A 27,416-nucleotide genomic window follows, 5' to 3' on the forward strand; every position below is an offset into this window, starting at 1 on the left:
ATACATAACAGACTAAATAAATACATAATAGACTAAATAAATACATAACAGACTAAATAAATACATAATAGACTAAGTAAATACATAATAGACTAAATAAATACATAATAGACTAAATAAATACATAACAGACTAAATAAGTACATAATAGACTAAATAAATACATAATAGACTAAGTAAATACATAATAACTAAATAAATACATAATAGACTAAGTAAATACATAATAACTAAATAAATACATAATAACTAAATAAATACATAATAGACTAAATAAATACATAACAGACTAAATAAGTACATAATAGACTAAGTAAATAAATAATAGACTAAGTAAATACATAATAACTAAATAAATACATAATAGACTAAATAAATACATAATAGTCTAAGTAAGTACATAATAGACTAAGTAAATACATAATAGACTAAATAAATACATAATAGACTAAGTAAATACATAATAACTAAGTAAATACATAATAACTAAATAAATACATAATAACTAAGTAAATACATAATAGACTAAATAAATACATAATAGACTAAGTAAATACATAATAGACTAAATAAATACATAATAGACTAAGTAAATACATAATAGACTAAATAAATACATAATAGTCTAAGTAAGTACATAATAGACTAAGTAAATACATAATAGACTAAGTAAATACATAAATAATAGACTAAGTAAATACATAATAGACTAAGTAAATACATAAATAATAGACTAAGTAAATACATAATAGACTAAGTAAATACATAATAACTAAATAAATACATAATAGACTAAGTAAATACATAAATAATAGACTAAGTAAATACATAATAGACTAAATAAATACATAATAACTAAATAAATACATAATAGACTAAGTAAATACATAAATAATAGACTAAGTAAATACATAATAGACTAAGTAAATACATAATAGACTAAGTAAATACATAAATAATAGACTAAATAAATACATAATAACTAAATAAATACATAATAGACTAAATAAATACATAATAGACTAAGTAAATACATAATAGACTAAGTAAATACATAAATAATAGACTAAGTAAATACATAATAGACTAAGTAAATACATAATAGACTAAATAAATACATAATAGACTAAATAAATACATAATAGACTAAGTAAATACATAATAGACTAAGTAAATACATAATAGACTAAGTAAATACATAAATAATAGACTAAGTAAATACATAATAGACTAAATAAATACATAATAGACTAAATAAATACATAATAGACTAAGTAAATACATAATAGACTAAGTAAATACATAATAGACTAAGTAAATACATAAATAATAGACTAAGTAAATACATAATAGACTAAGTAAATACATAAATAATAGACTAAGTAAATACATAATAGACTAAGTAAATACATAATAGACTAAATAAATACATAATAGACTAAATAAATACATAATAGACTAAGTAAATACATAATAGACTAAGTAAATACATAATAGACTAAGTAAATACATAATAGACTAAATAAATACATAATAGACTAAGTAAATACATAATAGACTAAGTAAATACATAATAGACTAAGTAAATACATAAATAATAGACTAAGTAAATACATAATAGACTAAGTAAATACATAAATAATAGACTAAGTAAATACATAATAGACTAAGTAAATACATAATAGACTAAGTAAATACATAAATAATAGACTAAGTAAATACATAATAGACTAAGTAAATACATAATAGACTAAATAAATACATAATAGACTAAATAAATACATAACAGACTAAGTAAATACATAATAGACTAAATAAATACATAATAGACTAAATAAATACATAATAGACTAAGTAAATACATAATAGACTAAGTAAATACATAATAACTAAGTAAATACATAATAGACTAAGTAAATACATAATAACTAAGTAAATACATAATAGACTAAGTAAATACATAATAGACTAAATAAATACATAACAGACTAAGTAAATACATAATAGACTAAGTAAATACATAATAGACTAAGTAAGTACATAATAGACTAAGTAAATACATAATAGACTAAATAAATACATAATAGACTAAATAAATACATAATAACTAAGTAAATACATAATAGACTAAGTAAGTACATAATAGACTAAGTAAGTACATGATAGACTAAGTAAATACATAATAGACTAAGTAAGTACATAATAGACTAAGTAAATACATAATAGACTAAGTAAATACATAATAGACTAAGTAAGTACATGATAGACTAAGTAAATACATAATAGACTAAGTAAATACATAATAGACTAAGTAAATACATAATAGACTAAGTAAGTACATAATAGACTAAGTAAATACATAATAGACTAAGTAAATACATAATAGACTAAGTAAGTACATGATAGACTAAGTAAATACATAATAGACTAAGTAAGTACATAATAGACTAAGTAAATACATAATAGACTAAGTAAGTACATGATAGACTAAGTAAATACATAATAACTAAGTAAATACATAATAGACTAAGTAAATACATAATAGACTAAGTAAATACATAATAGACTAAGTAAGTACATAATAGACTAAGTAAATACATAATAGACTAAATAAATACATAATAGACTAAGTAAATACATAATAACTAAGTAAATACATAATAGACTAAATAAATACATAATAGACTAAATAAATACATAATAGACTAAGTAAATACATAATAACTAAGTAAATACATAATAGACTAAGTAAATACATAATAACTAAGTAAATACATGATAGACTAAGTAAATACATAATAGACTAAGTAAATACATGATAGACTAAGTAAATACATAATAGACTAAGTAAATACATAATAGACTAAGTAAATACATAATAACTAAATAAATACATAATAGACTAAGTAAATACATAATAACTAAGTAAATACATAATAGACTAAGTAAATACATAATAACTAAGTAAATACATAATAGACTAAATAAATACATAATAGACTAAATAAATACATAATAGACTAAGTAAATACATAATAACTAAGTAAATACATAATAGACTAAGTAAATACATAATAACTAAGTAAATACATGATAGACTAAGTAAATACATAATAGACTAAGTAAATACATAATAGACTAAGTAAATACATAATAGACTAAATAAATACATAATAGACTAAGTAAATACATAATAGACTAAGTAAATACATAATAGACTAAATAAATACATAATAGACTAAGTAAATACATAATAGACTAAGTAAATACATAATAACTAAGTAAATACATAATAGACTAAGTAAATACATAATAACTAAGTAAATACATGATAGACTAAGTAAATACATAATAACTAAGTAAATACATGATAGACTAAGTAAATACATAATAACTAAGTAAATACATAATAGTCTAAGTAAATACATAATAGACTAAGTAAATACATAATAGACTAAGTAAATACATAACAGACTAAGTAAATACATAATAGACTAAGTAAATACATAACAGACTAAGTAAATACATAATAGACTAAGTAAATACATAACAGACTAAGTAAATACATAACAGACTAAGTAAATACATAATAGACTAAGTAAATACATAACAGACTAAGTAAATACATAATAGACTAAGTAAATACATAATAGACTAAGTAAATGAATAATATTTTTTATTGTAAAATTTCCATCTGAGAGGAGAATATGGAGATTTTTAAACGCAGTCTGAAAACTCATTTATTCAGTCTGGCTTTTATAAAGTGCTTTATATAAATTCAAATCTTAACATTACTGTATTGTCTTTTTTATCCTACTACAATTTTAAATATTTTGCTTCTATGTGTCGTATTTAATTTAATTTAATTTAATTTTTATATATATGTTTTTATTTTAATTCTTATTGGTGTGCATTAGTCTCTCAGTGATTTTATAAACTACTTTTTGTCAGTAACTTTTCTGCACTCTTGTGAAGCACTTTGAACTACAATTTAATTTGTCTGAAAGGTGCTGTATGAATAAAGTTTGATTGATTGATTGATTTTGATCTTCTAATTTTGTTTGGGTAAAATTATACTAAAGACATGTTGTGTTTTTAGTCATTTTGTTGTCCTTTTTTATTATTATTTGAATGCAAATTCTTGATTTAAAGCATCAAGACAATGGTCATCTACAGTGCAGGCCTTTTATTATAGTCTGTCTGATTTTGTTTGACTATATATTGACCAAATTAAGAATAATACAGATGGTAACCTAACATACAGCACTAAAGCGTTTATATAGGAACATATAAGTAGTAGGGCTAGTTGAAAAAACAAGGATTTAAAAATACATAAACAATGTATGGAGGCTATGGTCCTCCAGGCGGGCGGCCCGGGTTCGAATCCCACCTGTGGCTCCTTTCCCCACTCTCTCTCTCTCCCTGATTTCCAGCTCTGTCCACTCTCCTATCTCTCCATTAAAGGCACAAAAAGCCACAAAAATAAATCTTTAAAAAATACATAAACAATAAGAATGACAACATTTCATACAGCTGGTGGGATGTCAGTTTAATCTCAGCACTTTCTTTATTCCAAGGCGGCATATTGGATTCATGAATTACATGACCTAACAAGCAGAGCTCTAAAACAACCTGTTGATATGAATATTGGAGTTCATTATGTTGCATCCCATCAGCTGATTTACCAGGACTAAAAGATCATGACTGATGGCGGGAAATAAAAGTTTCTCTGAAGTTGAAGAGGCATACCTTGTTCTCAAAGCTACTCCAATGGTCGTAGACAAAACAAAGCACTGATGACTTGATACGCCCGTTGACCAATAAGGTCGTCTGTTACAGCTACAGCATTATTTGCCATGTTTTTCTTTCTTTTCTTTTCTTTTCTTTTCTTTTTTGCTCTCCAGGCTGAATGGGGGCTACAGCCTAGATTGGACAGGGTTTGGGGCTCCTCCCCCTGACAGATCTGTGTGGTCAAAAAGCATTGTCTCTTTGGGAGTCAGGCATGTAACATAGACATCAGCAGTGCAGCAAACTAACAGCAAGCTTTTTCAAAAAACGGAATAAGAAGAAATCCAGCATGCAATTCCTATCCCGACATAGCTTAACAGGTTGGTGTGTAACTCTATAATTGGTTTCTATTTGAGCTAGAATTCTGTGTTTATACATATGGAGCAAGAAATACAAGTTTGATCTTGATCTTTTTTTGTATTGGATGTGTATAATAGTCGACATTTTATTTGCTTCAAAAAACTCTGCAGATTCTTAATTCTAAATTTTCATTTAAAAAAATGTATTCTGACCTTTCAGTGAGAGTTGGATAAAGCTGTTCTCAGTGTAATAATCTCCTAACACAGCTCTTTGTCATCAGTGTGTTGTAGACATGTTTATTACAGACACCAGGGAAACAAACAGGTGTAATATCTGATCCTTTAGTTATTACTCAAGTGTGTGTTCTTACAGGTGCACAGTTTACACTTAATAAGTGAAACACCATTTTTGACAAATTGGACCTCATGGGATTTTAAATGTTTTGTTATCTTTAATATTTTTTAGTTAAAAAACACACTTAAAAAAAGATTCTCCTCATCCTAAAACCAAGAGGTTTTCCTGCAAGTCAGACCAACGTAACAGTAACTCTAACATCCCCTTTGTAGAGGTATCTTTTAGCAATTTGCTCTACACCACCTCACCGACCATCAAAAGTTTTCCATTGTTCATCACACACAAGAACAGATGAACCAGTAGCTAATCCCAGTCAGTGACTCAGTGCACAGAGTGAACAGACAATATCAGCCACATTAGAGTGTTTGATTTGAGTGGTAAGATCGTTCTTGACAGGTCTTGGCAAGAGTTTCTTATTTCATATCGGCTACAGAAACGACGGGACAAACCTCGTCTGGTTCAAATCACGTTATCAAAAAAACATACAATTTACTTTTATCATCATCGGCTTTAACACTAACTTTGTGTTTTTCAAATGTTCATTTGAACATTTGAAAATTATGACGACATTATAATTTTAGCAACAAAAAAAAGTCAGAGAAAATAAAGGTTGTGTGTTAAAAGTAAAAAAAAAAAAATCTAAAATTCCTTGAAAGAAAAAGAGATTCTTAATTGTATCCTTGTACAGTCAAGTCAAGTCATATTTATTTATGAAGCACATTTAAAAGTGCTGTACAATACATTAAAAAAGAAAAAAACAACTTCAGATCACAACGTCCACAAGAGAGAAATATAGATATATCTATATAGATATAGATATAGATATAGATATAGATATAGATATATATGTATACATATATAAAGAAAGAATATATAAAGAAAGCAACAAAATAAAGAAAGCAACAAAATAAAGAAAGCAACAAAATAAAGAAAGCAACAAAGGAACCTGAAAGAAACGGTCTGTTCAGGACAAGAGGACTCAAATGCTAAAATCTAAAAGTATGTCTTGAGACGGGACTTAAAAGAGTCAACAGAGGGGGCAGACCTGATGGGATGAGGGGGGCTGTTCCACAGTTTAGGGGCTTTTACTGAAAAAGCCCGATCTCCCTTTAGCTTGAGCCGTGTACAGTGTGAAGCTACTCCTTTAGCCGATTAGCTTGGCAACAAACAAGGAGCGGGAGAAGAGTTAGCCTGGCTCATACAATAACACAATCTGAACACAAGCACTTAGCAAAACATTTCTGTTTAACTCTTTTTCTACAAAATCAAAAAGAAAACTATGACTTTTTAATTTTGTACTTCGAGGATGCCGGTAGTTGTATTTGGTTTTCTTTTAGCTAAAGCTAGGCTTCCTGTCTTTGTGCTTAAGCTAACATCTTCTGTCTGAAACTTCTTCTTTATGTTTTATTAAATGAAGTAGGTAAAAAGTTGACCTTTAACTACTATTAGGGTCCAAACCACTTCAAATCAAGACTTATATTTTGCACAGCAGCCACATTTTGGATATCACTTTACTCATTTATAATCTGCTGTTTGTGAATAACACACTTCCTTCTGATTTCTTCCTGTTAGCTCAGTGGAGCACATGCTGCTACCTGGCATGTGCACTCATCATGATCTCCTGCTCTCGACCGGTGTCCCCCGCTCAACCCCCTCCCGTGGCGGCAGGTTACCGCTCTGCGTTCTCTGCCACGCAGACTAACAGCATGGTGGGAGGCAAGCAGAAGGCCGTGACCTTCAGCCGGCTCACGGTCAACATCGGCGGGGACTTCAACCCGGACACCGGCCTCTTCCGCTGCCGCATCCCGGGGGCTTACTACTTCGCCTTCTCTGTGGGGAAGTTTCCAAAGAAAATGCTGTCTGTGATACTGGTGCGGAACGGAGAGGAGGTGCAGGCCATGGCGTACGACGACTACCGCAAGAAAGGAAGGAAAGTTCAGAGCCAGAGCGTCATGATCAGTCTGAAGGAAATGGACACTGTGTGGCTGCTTTTACAGCAGAGTCCTCAGTATGCTCTGTACAGCAACGCAGGGCCCTACATCACCTTCTCTGGTTACCTCGTCTACCCAGACCTTTCCCAAAGCAGCCTCATCAGCAACCACCTGTCCCCGCTAGGCCCGTCCTTCACAAACTGCCCCCCTCAGGCCGACCCTGGGGCCAAAGGTCAAAGCTCAGATCAGCCGCGGTCTGCTTTCTCTGTGGCACGGACGTCCACTCTCCTGGGTCAGAGCAGCAGGCAGCAGGACAAGCCACCTCTGACCTTCGATGTGGAGTATGTAAACATCGGGGGACATTTCAACAGGACCTCCGGCCTCTTCACCTGCCACTTTCCCGGCGCGTACTTCTTCGCCTTCACTATCGGGAAGCACCCTCGCAAGGCCGTCTCTGTGAAGCTGATGACCGGGAAGGGCGAGGTGCAGGCGATGGTGTTCGACGAGGACACGTCGAAGAGGCGCGAGATGCAGAGTCAGAGTCTGCTGCTGTCTCTCCGGCGCGGTGACAGCGTGTGGCTGTACAGTCAGCAGGACGAGCGCTACGCCGTCTACAGCAACCAAGGGAGGTACACCACCTTCTCCGGCTTTCTGGTTTACCCCGAAGAGACGACGCTCGCATCTCCCACCCCTCAGGACAGAACGCCCCACTAAATGTTTCACCTCATTTTTTTAAAGATAGTCTAGAAAAGATAACACAATGTGATGTTTAATGTAGATATCTGTATGTTACTTCAGAGGGAACGGGGCAGAACACATCCTGCACCTGTTCTCATTCTTATGTTAAGTATCTTTTAATTATAGTGAATAGAAGTAAGGATCAAAGCTGTTGCCAAATTCTACCACAAGATGGTGCTAGAGGACAAGTATGGACACAACCAAGAATGCAAAGAGGTCATTTTGTCTTTAAAGTGCAATAACTGTAAGACATCATCATAAACAACTGAATGATTTAGTGTTAGTTACTGTTAATATGTTCTGCATTAACTAGAAAAAACAATTACATGTAAACAGATGTAATGCATGTAAGGAAAATGATGTAAATGATGTATAGTTTATTAACATTTACTTACTGTAAAAGTAGATTTAGAAATACTTTATAATCATGTCAGAGATGATAGCCTGCTTATGAAACTTGAATGTTATGGATAAACCTATATATAAATATATATAAATAGATGTATTGTTTTATGTTTAATGTTCATTTCAGGAAAATAATAAATAAAGTCATACATTTAATGAATTAAAAAGAGATTGATTCTTGTGATATGTTGCACTGTATACAAAGTACGTTCACTTCAGCTAAATCAACAAGAGGGGGCGCTGTTGTATTAAATATCAGCAGATAATAATAGAATAGAATAGAATAGAACAGAATGACTTTATTGATCCCAAACTGGGAAATTGTGTTGTTACAGCAGCAGGTTATCCAAACACACAATATGAGCAAAAAACACAATGTTAGAAAATCTAAACACAATATAATATTAAATACAAAGTAAATAAACACTAAAAATATCAAAACTAAGAATGGGAATATAAACAACCAGGATTTAACTAAACATTACTCGTCTTAAATATGAAAGATTAAATGTAAATGTGCAAAAAATATAATAATAATAATAATAATAATAATATATAATAAGAAACGTAATGTTATTTGAAAAAAGCTTAACCTCATCTGTGATGTTGCTTTTATAGAAAATTCTACAAGTAGCATAAAGTAGTAAAAGGATAATAATACAGTAAATGGTCGAGCACCTGCTTGACGCTCCTCTGATCAGAGCGCTGGTCGTTCATCTCACCAGACTCAAAACTTGAGGAGACTACTTTTTAAGTTTTAGCTCTTAAACATTGGAACTGTCTTCTAGACCCATTTGTTTAGACCTTTGTTTTGCCTTTTATTCTTTTATTGTGAAGCACTTTGTTACTTTTGAAAGGTGAACAACATCTTACATTTTACTTACTTACTTCTCATCTTTTCTTTCTGGCTGCAATTCTGTGTGTTCAAAGTGACCCCATTTCTATTCATTATAAGTTAAAGTTGGATAAATGAAGTCTTTCAAAAAGTATTATCAGTTGAATTGAATAATTGAATAATTGTGTTATTGTGTTGTCTTCAAATGTAATCACAACTGACAAATAATTGTTGTTAAGAATAAGAAATTCACAAGATTACAAAATGTATTTTAATCTAATAAAGTAATGTGTTGGATTTTCTTGACATACAATCTACAAACGATTAAGGATGCAGTTCCATTCATGTTTGGTGTGGAGATGTTCATCTTGTTAAGACCTCGTTCAATGAAAGAGCGTCCTCTGAGGATTGAGCCCGCTGTTTATTGATGGAGCGTATATAAGCAATATTGCCATAGAGCGTGTTTCAAGGCTAAGATACAGATTACTGTTTAGACTAAAAAATTCACTTAGTTTCCCTCTGCTGGCCGAAAAATAAATGCAGGGAATCAGATGATGCTAAGAGATATGGGATTGGTGCTCAAGCCATGAATTATTTAACTCTCTGACAAAACGTTTGATATCTGCCATTAACTCATAAATACAAATACTGTTAAAAACACACACGATGATGATTTAAACCTGGAACATAAAGTCACAGTCTTAGGTATCAAACACTCCACTTTTCTACCACAGCAAGCCGAGCTATTCCTGTTTCTCCTCAATGCAACTTGTCAAGCTCATGCATATTTTAATTGTTGCTCCTCTGGGCTGCTATCAGATAGACCGACCTAGCTGAAGGGGGCGGGCGCTGTGGAGATGATGATGATGATGATGATGATGATGATGATTTGTAAAGCGAGGGGCTGGGTTTTTTTTACAACACCAGCTACACTGTCTCTTCCTCACTAGGAATGGATGATGATGAAGAGGAGATCTAAGCTGTGCATTCAGTTCAGGGTGCTCACAATGCCTGACTGAACCCCCTGGATTCTACACTTTCATTTTGCTCTCATCCTTATTCATCATTCCTTTCCCCCCCAAAAAAACTGGATCTGTTGGAGATAACACCAGCTTCAAAGGCTCTGGCTGCATGGTGCTTTGAACGTTGAAGAATACCTCTACATCTTCTCAGAATCCACTTCTCTGCAGAGAGAAAAGACAAACAGTCTGAGGGACCCTGCGGCACCCCTCCCGGAGTCCCAAAACTCAGGAAGGATGATGAAAAGCTCCTAGTGGATTCTTTTTTTTTTTTTTTTTTTGCCTTTCTCACCAACAAAGTGTGTTGGTGAGCTATAAGACACCATTTGAGATAAAAAGGGTTCGAGAGAAAACAAACATGCCTTTTGGGTTAGCAGGTTTGAGAGAACAGGTGCTGAAGCCTGGGAAGGAGGAAGTGAAGAACACCGTTGGGGACTCTATGGGAAAACTGCAAAGGTGAGAGAGTCTGAAAGCGTGTTCGATCCACACTCCACAGATTTGCATGAAAGCAGTTTCTCACCCGTTATCAATACAAAGAGAAATACTTCACAGTCGATAAGAGGGGATGGGAAGCCCAATGTGTTCCCACAGATCCTAATGATAAATAAATATTTGATTCAAGTGATTACCAGACATTGCCAGTGATGTAATCACAGATTTATATTTTAAGACATTTATACATATTTCATATCTGATACGTATTTCCCATAGGGATATGTGTGTGTGTGTGGGTTGCTGTCATTTATAGAGATAAAGCACTAAGTAGGCAATTTCCTGTAAAATGAATCAATCTGCATATCCTCCAGTCGTGTTAAATAAGAATGCAATGACTTACATTATGAACAAGTTTTCTATTAATAATTTTTTAAGAGCAATTATCAAACGCTTATACGTCTCTGCTATTTGTTATATTTGAATCTTGTACTCTATATATCATGTGAAAGCCAGACAGGCACACTCAGATTTTGTGTGCCGCCCAAACACACCAATTTCATATTTCTTAAAAGAAAAAATAATTCACCTTTTTTGAAACATGGATTTGAAATGTCCATGTGTAAGGACTCTTTTTGTTTATGTTGTGGTTTTGGTGTCCTGAAATGACTTTAGAAGATTTCACAATATACATAAAGAATAATTAACTGATCAATGCAATGTGAAAAAAGCTCCATTTTACAAACCAGCATGTGAAGCTAAAGACACTATCATGAACAGTACTTTTTTTATTTAATAAATATCATGCTGTTACTTACACCTTTGTGATTCTTGCTGGATAGCATTGACATTTGAATGCAGCATCGTTTTGAAGCAGCTGTATGGAGAATCATTTACTGAGTGACCAGCTCCAGTATTGCTCTTTGAAAGAATGATGTAATAATCTTGATTTCAGATTATAGACTGATCATATCTTAAACATTATAACATGGGTTTGACATTGTCCTGGTTTCATATCCTGGCCAGAAAGGAGCTGATTAGCGGATCAGCATGATCAGCTGTAGCCTCCGTGGTTTAGATGTGGAAGAGATGTACATTATAACATCGGATTCTCTCAAAACTCTGCTTGAAACAAAAGAAAAGTAAAGTGTTTGAAAGCAGCAGCTTCGTGGAGTCATGCTTGATGATAACTGTGGAATAGATGCTGAAGGCAGATGAAGGCCTTTTGGTTGGAGAAGGTGGGGGAGGGGGGGTTGTGGAACAGGTGTACAGAGTGGTGTAATGCACCTGAAAGCAACCTGATAACTTCAGTGCTGCTGTGACCTTCTTGGTCTTGGCTTCACCTCCTGCCCTCAGTACGAGTGCAGACAGACTCATGTCACTACGCTGTTTCTGTTGCCACAATTTTTTTGCGTTACAGACAAAAGTTATGAGATCCTGAAATGATTATCATGAGAATATTGGAAATAAAATAATCCTGGATATGTTTGTTTGTAGCCTACAGCCAAGTCAAGATTTTAAATATCACCTTTTTATATAAATGTGAGATAAAAAATTAAAAATATATATAAATGCATTAATTTTTTCATCCGCCCTCTTCTGTTTGCTTCACAGGAAAATAGATGGTAGCAATGTAGAAGCCGAGGACAACATTGAACTGACGGAGGATGGGCGTCCGGTGGCGTCAACTCAACACGCTCCCCCGCTGCTGGACTGCAGCTGTGGAGGACTACCCAAACGCTACATCATCGCCATCCTCAGCGGGCTGGGCTTCTGCATCTCCTTTGGCATCCGCTGCAACCTCGGCGTGGCCATCGTGGAGATGGTGAACAACAACACGGTGTACATCAATGGAACTCCTGTGCTTCAGGTATCTGAATTAAGCAGATAGGATGTTGACTTTTTGGGGGGGGATTTTGCATAATGTGTCTTTTTTTTCTTTCTTTAAAGTCTTTATATGTGATGTTTTGATCCAGCAGATGTCGCCCTTGAGCACCAGCATGAAACCAAAACAACTGGCGCTGCATTGTTGTGTTAGCATGCTAATGCTAGCGATCTTTATTATGCTGGTATCTTCACACTGCATGTAAATTTACCTGAAATGAGCGTGATCTAGAAACACAGTTAAGCAGTGAGTACAGTATGTTATTCTTCTTTTCTCTAGTCCCTCAATTAAACAACTTTTATACACGAGGGGAGGAGTCAGCCGGCCGTCCCGGCGATGTAAACAAAGTGAAGATAGGACTCTGAAAACTCTGAAAACATCACAGACAGTGGGACTCGGGTGTTACACCCATTGTAGACAGTCATGACTCACAGAGTTATTTTCAGAGGATATTCTTGATTTCTACATTTAAGTGTTAAAAATCACATAGAAAGACTTTAAAGAAATCTCAGGAGTTTTTTTTTTTGAATGTTTGACTAAATCATGATGTAAAATGATAATTTCAGACACCTCTATAGTGATGTATCTGTGATGCTTGTATTTTTCTGCCTTGCATTGTTAGAAAGCTCAGTTTAACTGGGACCCAGAGACAGTGGGGCTGATCCACGGCTCCTTTTTCTGGGGATACATTGTCACTCAAATCCCCGGCGGTTTCATCTCCAACAAGCTGTCAGCCAACAGGTGACACTTCCGTCTATTCATCCTTCTATCCTCATGTTTTTGTGCCATTATTTATGGAATATGTTGTCGTTTCTCAAACATGAATCAGAAAATCATTATCACGATGATACTTTGGATTCTGTTTCCTCAACGTTACACACACAGAAATCAATCAATAATAAATATATCACAAGTGCAGACTCAGGTCTATGAAGGAGCATAAAAAGGTGTGATGTTACATGTGATTCAGATTCCAGATTTTTTACTGTCCCACAAGGGGAAATTTGCATTGCAACAGAAGCACACAGAAGACTAGAAACACAAGGACAACATCAACATGAAACATAAACCAAAAAGAATTTAAAAAATCAGACAACACAGTAAAAATATAAAACTAAATAAAAACAGCGCAATAAAATCAGTCAAGAGCACGTACCAGAATGGAAATTCAAGTTATTAAAGTGCAAAGTGGAGGTGTGCAAATGTGCAATTCAAGTGCAAAAAGAGCAACAGATAGCTAATTGTTGTTTAACATGTGGACTGCACTTGGTAAAAATGACACCTGGAGTCTTTTAGTCTTTTAGTGAGGTGTGCAGAGATCTAGTTTTTTGTGTGAATTTAGATATATTCAACGACAACATACACAAGAAAGGTCTCAGAAAGACGAGGATTCTTCGATGGTTTTAGATCCTCCTCACTGTGTGTGTGCTTGAAGGGGTTAAAGCTGTACGGTGTGCCGAGCGGTGCTGATGGAGCAGATAGCGGTCCTGTAATAAAAGCCTCACAGGAAAAGAGGACACGCCACTGACAGAGTTAATAATGAAAGATCCTGCCTCTGATTTCTTTCTGAAACACCAGCCACTGGAATATTACAAGTGTCACTTACACACTGTTTTGGAAAGAGAGAGGGAAGGGGGGAAGGGGGGAAGGGGGGGGGAGCTGAGCGGCAGGGTGGTGATGAAGCAGAAAGTTGTGGACTGACTGAATAGGATGTCTTTATCTCAGTATATGAAAGACAGAGGCGTGAGATGTGACTGATGCTGAACACACACTCCCTGCTCATGTTAGAAATCAACACTTTAGACTCTGATGATCTGCAGTTTGTGTCTTACCTGTTTCTTTCTGGACTGACAAACAAGCCAAAGCTCAAAATTTGCTTTAAATTTATTGGGGAAACTTTCTTAAAAGATTTGTAAAGACTAAAGAGAAATAAGGATTGTCCCAGTCAAGAACTCTCCATTTAATTACAAGTAAATAGTCTTGTTTGTTTATTAGCAGTAACTTTACTCTCCATGTCAAACTGAATCACATCTCTGATATATTTACATTATGATATATCTAACAAAAACACTCTGGGTTCATTTGAATTACTGGAGTCAAACTGTGGGATTTTAAAGTCACTTTTCTTCCCTAAAAATAATACTTTCAAAGGGTTGATTTAAAAGCACAATACCTTTCAGCAGGTAGAATAACGTCTCCCCTATGTCCACTGTGCGCTGCACCGCCCGTTTACTGCACTATGTAACTTTGGCAGCTGGCCCGAGGTCTTCTTGAGAGAAGTGCAAAGTGAAGTGCGTACAGCTTTACGGCACTAGTTCACACACAAACCTTCAGTTTGTAAAAGTTAGCACCTCTCTGTACAGTTTGATATGATAATAATAATGGATGTGGCTAAGAGGAAGAGGAAGATGACAGAAAAAGAGAGAGGGATGTAAAGATATCAAAATAACAAGTCCACAGTGTGATTATTATTTTGATAATTAAAATATAAGTAAAAGTGAAACTTGGAAAAAAAAAAGCAATTTATCAAACATTGATTAAAAATGAAGACACAAAATCTATTTCTCACAACGTCACGTTTCCTGTGCTGGTCGAGCGAGGCGTAACAGACGAGACCTTCGATGGACACCGAAGCTCACCAAACCAACTTTCTACATATTGTTGCTTGAAAGTCTAAAAAATGTTCTCCTGATGTTGAATCACTTTTCTTTTAGAGATACAGGTGGAGTAACCTTTCTGCACTGCAGGCAACATGTTGACATTTCTGTATGATTGCAGGGTATTTGGGGCGGCCATTTTCCTGACATCAGTGCTCAACATGTTCATTCCTTCAGCAGCCAGGGTGCACTACGGCTGCGTCATGTTTGTCCGCATCCTGCAGGGCCTTGTGGAGGTAATGGTGACTCCTCTGTTTAGTAATCCTGCTTTGTTTCTATCATTAGATTAAAGTGCTCTCATGTCTAAAACATGTTAAGCTAACACCTGTAGTCTGTTTGCTGTCTTGTTTGCCTAGCTGGAAGAAAAGGATAGCTTTTTGTTTTTTGGCTCGACTAAGCACAACATTTCACTTCAATCAATCTCAATATTCTCATGTCACTCTCAAAAGGAAAGCTAAATGTCAAAACATTCCTTTAAAGCTTTGACCAATGACATATTTCACACCCCGTCCCTTATAGGGTGTCACCTACCCAGCATGCCATGGGATGTGGTCCAAATGGGCGCCACCTCTTGAACGGAGTCGACTGGCCACGACATCTTTCTGTGGTGAGCGATTCCCCATGTGTCCTATAGTACTGTATAGTAATATGGACAGCGCATCTCTTGTCTCCTTCCGTTGCACAAAATTGAAGACAAACCCCCAAAACCCACGGGCGCTATCACAAACGTACTTTAGAATGAAGACGTGCATTGATCTGCGTTGAAGGCCACTTCCGCTCATCAAAGCTAGCCCAGTCACTAGCGGTTAAAGGTCAAAGATCCTTCAGGTCGGTGCAGACACATTCATGAGTCCGTTTGGAGCAGACATACTCACAGTTTTGGAAACTTCAATGAATTGTTAGTTGTTCTTTATGTTTTCTCGCACCTTTCCTCCTCTACATTACTAACACATTTGACAAACATAACTATTGTTCATGACCTTATAGTTGACCTTATATGCATCAAATAGCCTAACCCAGCCTTTCCCAAACTTCAGACTGCCGCGGCCCGCTTTGAAATACAAAATCACTCCGGGGCCCGTTAATAAAAGTTATGACTACATCTATAACTTTCAGTCAGGGTCAATCATTGGACATGACAACATGATATTATGGAGAGATAGACACAAAGGTTTAGTAAACATTATGTCCATGAATAGTCATGACACGTCTTACTAATCACTTAAAGGGTTAACTCATGGTGAATCATCATTATTGTGATATTTCTTTTATTTTTAAAATTGGTGGAGGGCTTTTCTCGGCCCACCTGCAGTACCCACACGGCCCACCAGGGGGCCGCAGTCCACACTTTTGGAAGCACTGGCCTAACCTATAAAAGCAAAACTACTCAAAATTTACACTTGTACATGAAACAGCCTGATGATAACTATCAAGTCAGAGTCTTGTTGACCCATTTCTATGTGTTAACATGGAGGAGGTGGTGTTTATGACCATACTGCAGCCTGTCAGCAGGGGCAGTCTTTTGGCTTCACTCCCAGCCAGCTGTTGCTCTGTCCCTGTTGCTCTATGGTTAAAATGTGTTGCAAAACACCTAATGAACTCCACAACAGAAAGATATGTGAGGATAGAGTCTGCATAACAGGAATGGTCATTTCATTGACATGAGAGGGAGGATTTTGCTTTGCAGATTTACTCCACTGTAGCCCCCCTGCTGAAATTGAAATATCCAGGTCGCACTTTAAACTGGTACCATGACAACCCATGCATCAAAACCCTCTTGACATTGTCTGTAAATGGACGGGGCTCACCTGTGTACTCTGCCTCTATTCACCTAAATGAAGTATCATATTGCTGACTGTCCAAAAAGCTCTCTCGTGCTCCCCGCTCTATTCAAAACAACAGAGTTCATAAATCTGTGCCATTATATTAAAAACACTCTGAGCCAAAGATTCATTGACTGTGTTACTCACTGATACTAATGTGTTTCCAGGATGTGTTTTTTATTAAGATGCATTTGCACCATACGCTGTTGTTTTATGTTCAGGTAAATATATAAAAAAAGACATTTTTGTGCCATCTCAATTATTTATTGGATTCTTATTAAATCATGCCTTGGCTTGGATGTTTCTGCTGATATAGAAGTTTATACCTTGACATTAAAATCTGTTGTTTCCAGGTTCATATGCAGGAGCAGTGATCGCCATGCCATTAGCTGGAGTGCTTGTTCAGTATGTTGGATGGTCTTCAGTCTTCTACATCTATGGTAAGACTCATGTTTGACAATGCTGCTGTGACTCACACAAAGAAAAAACAAAGACAGCGGTGTTAAGACAGAGACAGAATACAAAAGTTTAAGATAAAGTTTAAAGATGATTATATTTTTTCCTCTATCCCGTTAACGTCCGTGTCCGCAATATTCTACAATTCTACAATTCACTGAGCAGACTCTTTTCTCCAAAGCGACGTACATCAGAGAGTAAGAACAACACAAGCAAGGATCTAGAAAAAAGGGAACAATGTGAGTAAGAGCAAACGATCAGCTTTGAGTCTGATTGGACACACAGGTGCTGACAGGAAGTGACCAGAGGCAAAGCACAACATTGAGGGCAGTTCTTGAGAGCTCTAATCAGTATAGAAACCATCTTATAAGTCGTCGTTATCAAACAAAAACCATCGTCATTACCATCATCATCATCAATAATATGGAGACCATCATCATTAAGTTAGTAGGTATTCATGAAAGAGCTGGCTCTTTAGCTTTTTCTTAAAGGTGCAGAGGGACTCTGCAGATCACATGGAGTTTGGAAGTTCATTCCACCACCGGGGGGCGACAGAGGAGAAGAGTCTAGTCAGAGACTTAGGACCCTGTTGTGAAGGTTGGATCAGACGCCTTTCATTGGCAGAGCGTAGTGGGGGGAGAGGGAGTGTAATATTTGCCGGTTTGAATCACGTCCAATCACTGAATTGTATCCACATCCTAAACTCACCTGCCGCTGTCGTTGACTTGGGGAAATCCCCCCCTGCTCCTTCGCCAGACACATCCTGCATCACCCCACAAGTGATGATTGAGCGGCACAACTTTTTTATAGGTCTATTTGGGAAAAGCCACTGACTTTATCTTTAAAGCTTCTGTGCGGAAATGTTGTTTTTTGTTGACTTTGGCGCCCCCACTGTTGACAAATTGGTATTTATTATCTCTTTCCTGACCTTGTCCTGTACGTCCATGTGTAAGTAGTGTTGTCCGTTGGAATATTTCATTTTGGTTTCTTAGGGTTAGGGTAACAAAGCCATGGAAAAAATGTCAACAAAGGCTGTTTCTGCTGCCAGTGGTTACAAGCGTGAAAAAAATAACTATAGTCTTGTTTGTGGATCATTAAGAGGCATCAATATTAATTCAAGTCTGTTTCATATCCTGCAAAAAAATAGTTCTCAGGTGTTGGGTAATTAGAAACACTTGGTGTCAGTTTGGCATCACGCGAAGTGCTTTTCTTTATCCAGGATTTGTACTTTGTATGCCTCGCACATGATGTGTTATCTGACCTGCTTTAGATTTGATAAAAAAACGATTAACACCAGCGTTAGATTCACACTTCACCGAGTGTTCTTTAATAAAAATCTACTCTGGTTGTGCTGTGATATGATCTCATGATTTATTGATGTAAATTAGCATTTTCCTGTCTGGGCTCCGTGCCTCACACCTGCTTCATTTCATTTTCATAATGAATTTTTTTTTGGTGGTCCAGAGAAGGTCAGCCGTGCTTTATTTAGTCCACCCATTCCCCTTAAACTGCTCTGTTACATCTTACAAAGCTCGATTACTTATTATACATTTAGAAGAGTATCTACAAAGGAAAGTGATGTTGTTGTTGTTGTTGTTGTTGTGAAAGGTGTTTTCGGGATCTTTTGGTACATCCTGTGGCTCCTGCTGGCGTATGGAAGTCCTGCTGCTCATCCCACCATCACTCAGGAGGAGAGGACGTACATTGAGACCACCATTGGTGAAACAATGCGCCAGTTGAGTGTGACTGAGGTGTGTCATACTTTTCTTCTGCCAGTTTCAGGATCTTGAAATCTTTTTTTTTGTTCTCCTGTCCCACTAAAAATCCTTACACACAAACAGCATTAAAAGCCAACACACATATCTCTGTCTCAGAAATTCAAGACTCCATGGCGTCGTTTCTTCACCTCTATGCCCGTCTATGCAATCATCGTGGCCAACTTCTGCCGCAGCTGGACCTTCTACCTGCTCCTCATCAGCCAGCCGGCATACTTTGAGGAAGTGTTTGGCTTTCCTATTAGCAAGGTTTGGTCCCTGAGATTCCCCAAACAGCACAGAATGACAAATATTTATAAGCACAGTCTTCATAAGTCAGTGGAGTGATTCATATAAACGCTTCCTGTGTGTGTTGCTGTCGTCCAACAGGTGGGGCTCCTGTCTGCTGTACCCCACATGGTGATGACGATAGTGGTTCCCATCGGAGGACAGCTGGCCGACTTCTTACGCACCAACAAAATCATGTCCACTACAAATGTGAGGAAACTTATGAACTGTGGAGGTACGTCATGTGACACAGACACAGGTTGTTTGTTAATGTTGATACAGGAAGCAACTCACTGCCTAGCGTGCAGAACGTCAGGTTCAGGGTTTGAGAGGTGAAACACAAAAAAACACAAGAACACACTATCAGGAAATGATTACTTATTTGTACTGTGGACACACAGCTTTAACTTTACCTTGATCAACGCTGTTATTGTTGTAACAAAAGGAAAATTTACCTTTACAGGTTTTTTTATTTTTTTTGCAACTTTGTGTTTATTGGGCAATCCAAACATAGTTCATTTATCTGAGCATAGTTTCTTACATCATTATTCTTTTTATTTTATTTTATAATGTTATAAAAAACAATAATAGAATGCAGAAGAAGAAAACTAAATGGTTATAATAATATCTGAGTTTGCCCAATTTTTTCTTGTAATAGAGAAAAATAAAGCAACTAAAAAAAGCAACCCACATAAAAAAAGACCCCCCCCCCACACACACACACACACACACACACACACACACACACACACACACACACACACACAAACAAAACAGAACAAAACAAAAAAGTGACACACACACATCACCAATGACATAACCATGATTTCATTTCAGTTTTTGCAACCACAATAGTGTTTCCATACATCTCCTATTCAGTATATATTTTAATAAATTAACATATCACCACATTTTCCCCTTGCCAACCTGTATCTAAACATCCTCTGTCACTCGTTGCCATGGAAACCATCTGTCAAGGAAATTTTGCATTTTACAGTCTTATTTTAAAAGTTATCTTTTCCATTATGTAAATTCCTTTGTCAAAGGAACCTAAATACAGGTTTTAAAGGTTTGTCAGCTGTGTTGTGTTATTTGCTGAACGTGTCTGTAAACTTCAGGAGAGTTTTCTTTTACGTTGTTGACAGTAAGAGTTTAAAATGGCCTCAGGAATATGTTTTGGTTTTTAAGGAGTCTTGAGGGAACCCTAGACTTAATTCTAAAAGTACCGAGGAAAATATTAGATAAAGTGTTTGTTGTTTTTCTGTATTAGTTGTTGGTGCTGCATTCACTTACTTGTAGGACGGTTTCATTTTCTTTAAGAGTTAAAAAGACTTCCTTCCAACTTTGCGCAAGTTCATCAGCTTTAAGTCTTGATGTTGATACCAATTTTAAACATCAAACATTTAAACAGCACACTATTGTGATTTGTACCTGGGAACAGAAGGCTTAGCTTAGTGCAATGGTTCTCAACTGGTGGGTCGGGACCCAACAGTGGGTTACTGAGCCGTTTCCAGTGGGTCGCAATGTGTGCCTGGAAAAAATCTCTTTGTTCTGTCACATGTTCTTGCATCTGAGGTTTAAACTGCACCTTTCATTAAATACATCTGAGTGGTTGAAACATTCTGAAGATTCTCAGAAAATGTGGCTCATGATTTCTTGTTAAGGAGGTGTTGGTGCGTCGTGAGGCTCGATAGGTTGAGAGGCTCGACTAGTGCAGGGGTTCCCAAAACGTTCAGCTGGCGACCCCTAAAAAAAGGGTGCAGAGAATGGGGAGCCCCATAGTCCCAATGTAGTGCACAGCCACGCACTAATTGAAAGAAAGGCTAGCAGCAGAACATTCCCATGTAAAGAGTTTTGCACTGATTGGAAACACAAAACCTAACAAACAGACTCACAGGTGTGTTCATCTTTATGTGTAAAGAGCAGCATGTTAATATATATCAAACAAACATGTGACATGACATGATATTACTTTATTGGAAATGGAACTACTTTGTTGTATTTCTTTTTACAACAATAGGTAATTACACAATTATAAAAAATACAAATACACAATTTTAAATGGTTTTGAATTTGTACACAAGGTTTTTTTGGAAGGCATCTCGGACTCAGGGGCTCGCGGGGTGTTTGAATGTGTGTGAACAATGAGCTGATTAGTGGCCTTTAATGGTACTTGATGAGTGTATGAATGTGTGTAAAATGGTAAATGCTTCCTAGAAGTTTAAAAAGCGCTGGAAGTCAATGAGGTTATGTATTAAATCCTCTTAAATATGCAAGCACAACATCTTATATTTACTGTATGTTAGTGAGTCTATTTAATTCTTCTTACTGCTTTTTATTTAGTCCTTTGCAACAAAACACAAAGTGTGTATGTCTTTGTATGTATAAATGTACTTGGCAATAAAAAACGATCCATGTTCTGATCCTGGGTGTATAGATGCAATCCAACCTGTGAATGGGATGAGTTTACACTGATGGATACTTTACATAGTTACATTGCAGCCTCTTGCATCACTGTGTGAATGTGGTGTGAACGGGTGAGTGTGACCTGTGGTGTAAAAACACTAAGAGCAGTCAGAAGAGTAAGAATAAAAAGCTCAGGTCCATCTACCATTCTACATACAATGTGTTCAACTCAAATGTTGTAGCAACAATTTTCCAATTTGTGGTTGTTAATAACTCATTTTTTCCAACTCGTTCTCTCCTTTTCTGTATCCTCACAGGGTTTGGGATGGAGGCAACCCTGCTGCTGGTGGTCGGGTTTTCTCACACTCGGGGCGTCGCCATCTCCTTCCTGGTTCTGGCTGTAGGATTCAGTGGATTCGCCATTTCAGGTATAACAACCCCTGCATCCAAAAAACCCCTGCACAAAGAAACGTGTGTTTTCTCTGTGATTTGAGGCTGTCAGTTGAACTAACTGGTGCCCTAAACCATCTAGGTTTGGTGCAAAAACTCGAGTCATATTAATAGTCAAAATGCTCCGATATCCCCTTTCTTTGTTCTCGAGCCTTTTTGGATTTTAAAGATTTGTTATGAAACGAGTATGCAGAGTCTACTTTTCCTTTGGGTGTGATGTAGTATAGTATGCATTAGCCTGCCAAGTGCTCATACTGACAATTCTCCTGAATATTTTATAGACTGTTGTCAAGGAAACAAAAAAGAGAAGTGTGTTTGGATCTGCTCACTTTTTATAAAATATTAAAATGCAATAAAAAAAAGAAAAGATGATGTGTTTTATAATGATGTCACATTACTCGTGTGAAACTCTGGTGTGTATGGTGTGTTCAGGTTTCAATGTCAATCATCTGGATATCGCTCCTCGTTACGCCAGCATCCTGATGGGAATCTCAAACGGAGTGGGAACGCTCTCTGGGATGGTGTGTCCGTTGATTGTTGGAGCCCTGACTAAAAACAAGGTATGACAAACTGGATTTTCACACTGCGGTAACTGTTACATTCAAATACATATTTGATAAGTTGTTTTACCAGTTTGACAATATTTTGCTCACATGCTGTTATCGAGGATTATTGCTTATGTCCTTCAGCCATCCCATACTCTGTTGACTTGCTCTTTTTTTAATTATTAATCATTATTGCGTTGACATCACAGGAGATATGTTTGCTTTTCTGATAAAACACTGAATCTCTGCGTGTGATCTTACAATAATCAGTGTCTGGTTTAAATAATAGATAGCCCTGTGAAATGTATAATGCATGTCGTTCAACCTTTATTTATACTTGAAAGATCATTGGGGGGGCAACCCTCATTTACAACAACATCGAGTCATTACAGAAATAATTAGAAAACAGACATTAAATGAAAAAGAAAAACAGGAGACAGATCAAACAAGACCGTTAAAATCAGACTACAAAAGGCTGAAATGGACTAAGATGATTAAGCGAGTACAAAACTGCAATGAATAAACACACTTATGTGAAACAGTTACAAACAGGTCAGGAGGCTTAAAATCAGGTTTCTAAAATGTCCAAAAGGTCAAAGTTCATTTCCCTCAAGAAGGTGCTGTATGTTGTTCCAAGAGTCCGGTGCAGAATAAGAAAAAGCAGATTTTCTGATCTGACTCGAGGAACATTGAACAGTAAAGGTCTTGAGGAACGTGTTAACGCCCAGTCGAGAGATGGATGAGTTCTGTCAGGTATGAGGGTCATATTTGTTGCAGGTGTAAGGCCGTTGCTTTTTTTCAGCTTTGCGTCAGCGGTATGTTATCAAAACCTCTGTGAGTCTGCTTCATATGCCAGAAATTCAACGACTCAATCCATCTCTCCACAGACGCGTCTGGAGTGGCAGCACGTCTTTATCATTGCGTCCATGGTGCATTACACGGGGGTCATCTTCTACGCCATCTTTGCCTCTGGAGAGCAGCAGGAGTGGGCCGATCCCGAGAGCACCAGCGAGGATAAACGCGGCATCATGGATGAGGACGAGCTGGCTGAAGAGTCCGAGCTGAACACTGACAACGTGATCGCTCCCAAGAGGAGCTATGGAACCACTGACAATTCATCCGGGCGCAAACAAGGCTGGACAAAGAAACGAGGGGCCGCCGTGCAGCAGCAGCAGGAGGAGGAGGAGGAGGAGGAACATTTCAGGAACGGGGACTTCCAGGACGGATACCAGTGAGATGCCTTCAGGGCCAAGAGGACTTTTAAAAACCTTAAAGTTCAGTGAAGGCTAATCGTTTATTTCACACCTATGTCAAAAACAGACAGAGATGCTGTACCTCATAATAGCTCTATTACAGTTTTATAACATATAGAGAACAAACCATATGAAGTATTTTTGTAGGCCAACCCTGAAGTATCATCTCCATGGGGTCTAACCAGAATCCTCCTCTGGGATGTTTTCATTGGATTTTGGATCATTGCAGAAAACAATCTCTGTGTTAAACACGTTTCTGAAGCGTAGGCGTTTTGTTCAGCAGGATAATCTTCACAGATGAACGCCATTTTTATGATGTTTGAAGCGTTAATGCGGCCGACAGAAGTAAAAAGCTAACGTTATGCTACAAGCTAACTACACCACGGTGGGATGATTGTGACGTCACTAGCGTTACGCTTCAGACGATCTCCGATAAACTAATCCACGTAGCTTAATAAATAGTTTACTAACATAATATTCACCTGAACCTAAAGATTAAACCTACAGGAGACATCTCCGACTAGTGAGAGAGTTCCCGCCCTCTGTGTCCGGCGTGATGACCTTTAATGTCCCCGACAACCACTGTAGTCACATTTAGCCGCTTGTTAGCAACCGCCTTTTTAAAGACGAGTAAAAACTTCAAACTTCACAAGTGGAGGTATTACCTAACATAGTTTATGTGCTCTAACAAAACACCAACATCTCTTCAGCTTGTGTTAACCACAGACCTTATTTCAGGAGTCTAACCACAAACACATTCAAAATCCCCGTTGGCTTTTAGACGTTAGACCCCATGGCGCTAACATGCTAACTTACTTCCTGGTTTTAGGACTCATTCCTGTGGTGCTCTATACTCCAGTATACGTGTGATGTACAGTCAGCGAGAAATCAAAGAGGAAACAGAACATTTAAAAGAAAAAAAAAACATCAATGCATGAATGATTTGAGCAGAAATGTACCGTACAGTACACTGACACATACTGTAGACCAGTGTTCATCTCATGATGCTAACCAAACAGCCGAAACAACATTAATGAACCATCGCAAGCAACATGTTGACTGAACGTTAAGAAGCTTACTTTGCACCTTGTGAACAGTTTTTGATATGTATAGTGTCAGCTATGCAACGTGAAAAGTGGTTATGCTTGTAGAATGTAATAACGGGGTTAAGAACAGACCACAGTGTTAATGTAATGAGCCTGGTGTTGGTTTTTTCCTTTTTGCTTGTATGTATTTGCTGTTGCTAAACGATAGCACTCTGAGCCGCTCGTCCTCTAACACACTCCTGTGACACACTCCGTTCAGCTTCATGTCGGGACAGGATGGATTTCAGAGCTGATGTTTCTCCATCATGGTTTTTAGTGTAACTATATATTTGTGTTCATCTTTTTCCCCCTCTTCAAATTCTCAATGGTTCATGAATAGAGACCCAGTTTGTAATGTTATATTGTAATCATAAAACCACGATGGGACATTTTCTCTCTCACTGTTTATCACGTAGGAGGAAATTCATTGATTTTCTATATTCAATTACATGTTGTTGTTTGAGAGACCGTTGATTTTATCAGCACTTTACATGAACACATTGAAGGTCAATACATTACTTTTCTTTTTTAAAAAGTCTTTATATGTGATTTTTTGATCCAGCAGGTGTCGCCCTTGAGCTCCAGCATGAAACCAAAACAACTGGCGCTGCATTGTTGTGTTAGCATGCTAATGCTAGCGATCTTTATTATGCTGGTATCTTCACACTGCATGTAAATTTACCTGAAATGAGCGTGATCTAGAAACACAGTTAAGCAGTGAGTACAGTATGTTATTCTTCTTTTCTCTAGTCCCTCAATTAAACAACTTTTATACACGAGGGGAGGAGTCAGCCGGCCGTCCGGGCGATGTAAACAAAGTGAAGATAGGACTCTGAAAACTCTGAAAACATCACAGACAGTGGGACTCGGGTGTTACACCCATTGTAGACAGTCATGACTCACAGAGTTATTTTCAGAGGATAGACTTGATTTATATTTAAGTGTGAAAAATCACAGAGAAAGACTTTAACCAATATTTTTTATTTGCATTTTCATTTAGTAACAGAGTAATACACACACACAAAAAAAGACAAACATATAGACATTACATTGACAGTATAAAACAAAACAAAAAACAACAACAACATAAAAAAGAGACAAAACAAAGACTTAAAAAGAAAAAGAAAAAGAATGACATACATTAAAATACATTTCTATTCTGTATTGAGACATAAAATCATTGGAGAGTTTTCAAGTTCTGAATTATTGCGTCGTGGTAACTAAGTATTTAAAAAGAGATCTTTGGCAGTTTTGAAGTTTCCCATTGTTTAACTTCTTAGTTCAGTCTTTAAACATGCCAATATTGATTCATTCCAGCCAAAAAGCCTGCACATGGATATCTGGACTGTTTCTATTGTTTCAGTTCGTCCTGCGTCTGTCAACTTGAGTTTAAACATCAGCCTGAATGGAGGGCTAAAGTTGGAATTTCACCAAAGTTAGTCGGCCTAATCTCCTGGAGAACATGAATGCTTGAAAACAATATAAGCTCATTCCATCTTTAAAGCCTGGCTCACTCTGCAGGATAACCGGGCCGATTTGAGCTCTGATTCTTCTTCTTCTTCCCGACAGTCTCAGGGTCTCTCCCGACTCGAGGCTGCTCAGACCCGATTATCTGTTCAGATTATCTCGTAGAGTGAGCGGTCCAAAGATCCAATCTTAACGTCCCCGATCTGCCCGGCGATCGTCGGGGACGCCCCGATTTATTTCAAACATGTTTGATATTTAGAATTTAAAATCTTAACGATTACATCATGAAAGGGTCCGGCAGAAGTTGTGTGTGACTACAATATAATCAGAGAAGGGAGGACTGTAGTCATGGCGACCAGCGGCAGGACGCAACCCGGTACAGATCATCAGTGCAGCACTTTTCTGAAACTTGTCTCCATATATCTACGATTGTATCAACTTTTCTATATCCTACAACAACTTCCACTTCCTTCTTCCTACTTCTTTAAATGAAACTTTATTAACAATTGTCAACGCTCCGTCTCGATTTCACTCGTACAGTGTGA

At 36.7% G+C, this 27,416-nt stretch overlaps 2 protein-coding genes across 2 annotated transcripts; both read left to right on the forward strand.

Moving 5' to 3' along the window:
• The first annotated feature begins 4,989 nt into the window (after nucleotides 1-4,989).
• c1qtnf13 (C1q and TNF related 13) lies at nucleotides 4,990-8,693 on the forward strand. Its single transcript, XM_065956719.1, has 2 exons — nucleotides 4,990-5,108; nucleotides 7,015-8,693. Exons 1-2 carry the CDS (start codon nucleotides 5,078-5,080, stop codon nucleotides 8,085-8,087), a joined length of 1,104 nt encoding a protein of 367 aa, XP_065812791.1. The 5' UTR covers nucleotides 4,990-5,077; the 3' UTR covers nucleotides 8,088-8,693.
• Nucleotides 8,694-10,304: 1,611 nt separating this feature from the next.
• Nucleotides 10,305-27,180, forward strand: slc17a8 (solute carrier family 17 member 8). The gene is made up of 12 exons (XM_020657662.2): nucleotides 10,305-10,826; nucleotides 12,417-12,672; nucleotides 13,310-13,428; nucleotides 15,466-15,580; nucleotides 15,864-15,951; nucleotides 17,521-17,607; nucleotides 19,232-19,374; nucleotides 19,498-19,647; nucleotides 19,768-19,900; nucleotides 22,389-22,499; nucleotides 22,954-23,081; nucleotides 23,954-27,180. Exons 1-12 carry the CDS (start codon nucleotides 10,729-10,731, stop codon nucleotides 24,299-24,301), a joined length of 1,776 nt encoding a protein of 591 aa, XP_020513318.2. The 5' UTR covers nucleotides 10,305-10,728; the 3' UTR covers nucleotides 24,302-27,180.
• The last annotated feature ends 236 nt before the right edge of the window (nucleotides 27,181-27,416 follow it).

This window comes from Labrus bergylta, chromosome 7, assembly GCF_963930695.1.
Source record: "Labrus bergylta chromosome 7, fLabBer1.1, whole genome shotgun sequence".
NCBI classification, from domain to species: domain Eukaryota; kingdom Metazoa; phylum Chordata; class Actinopteri; order Labriformes; family Labridae; genus Labrus; species Labrus bergylta.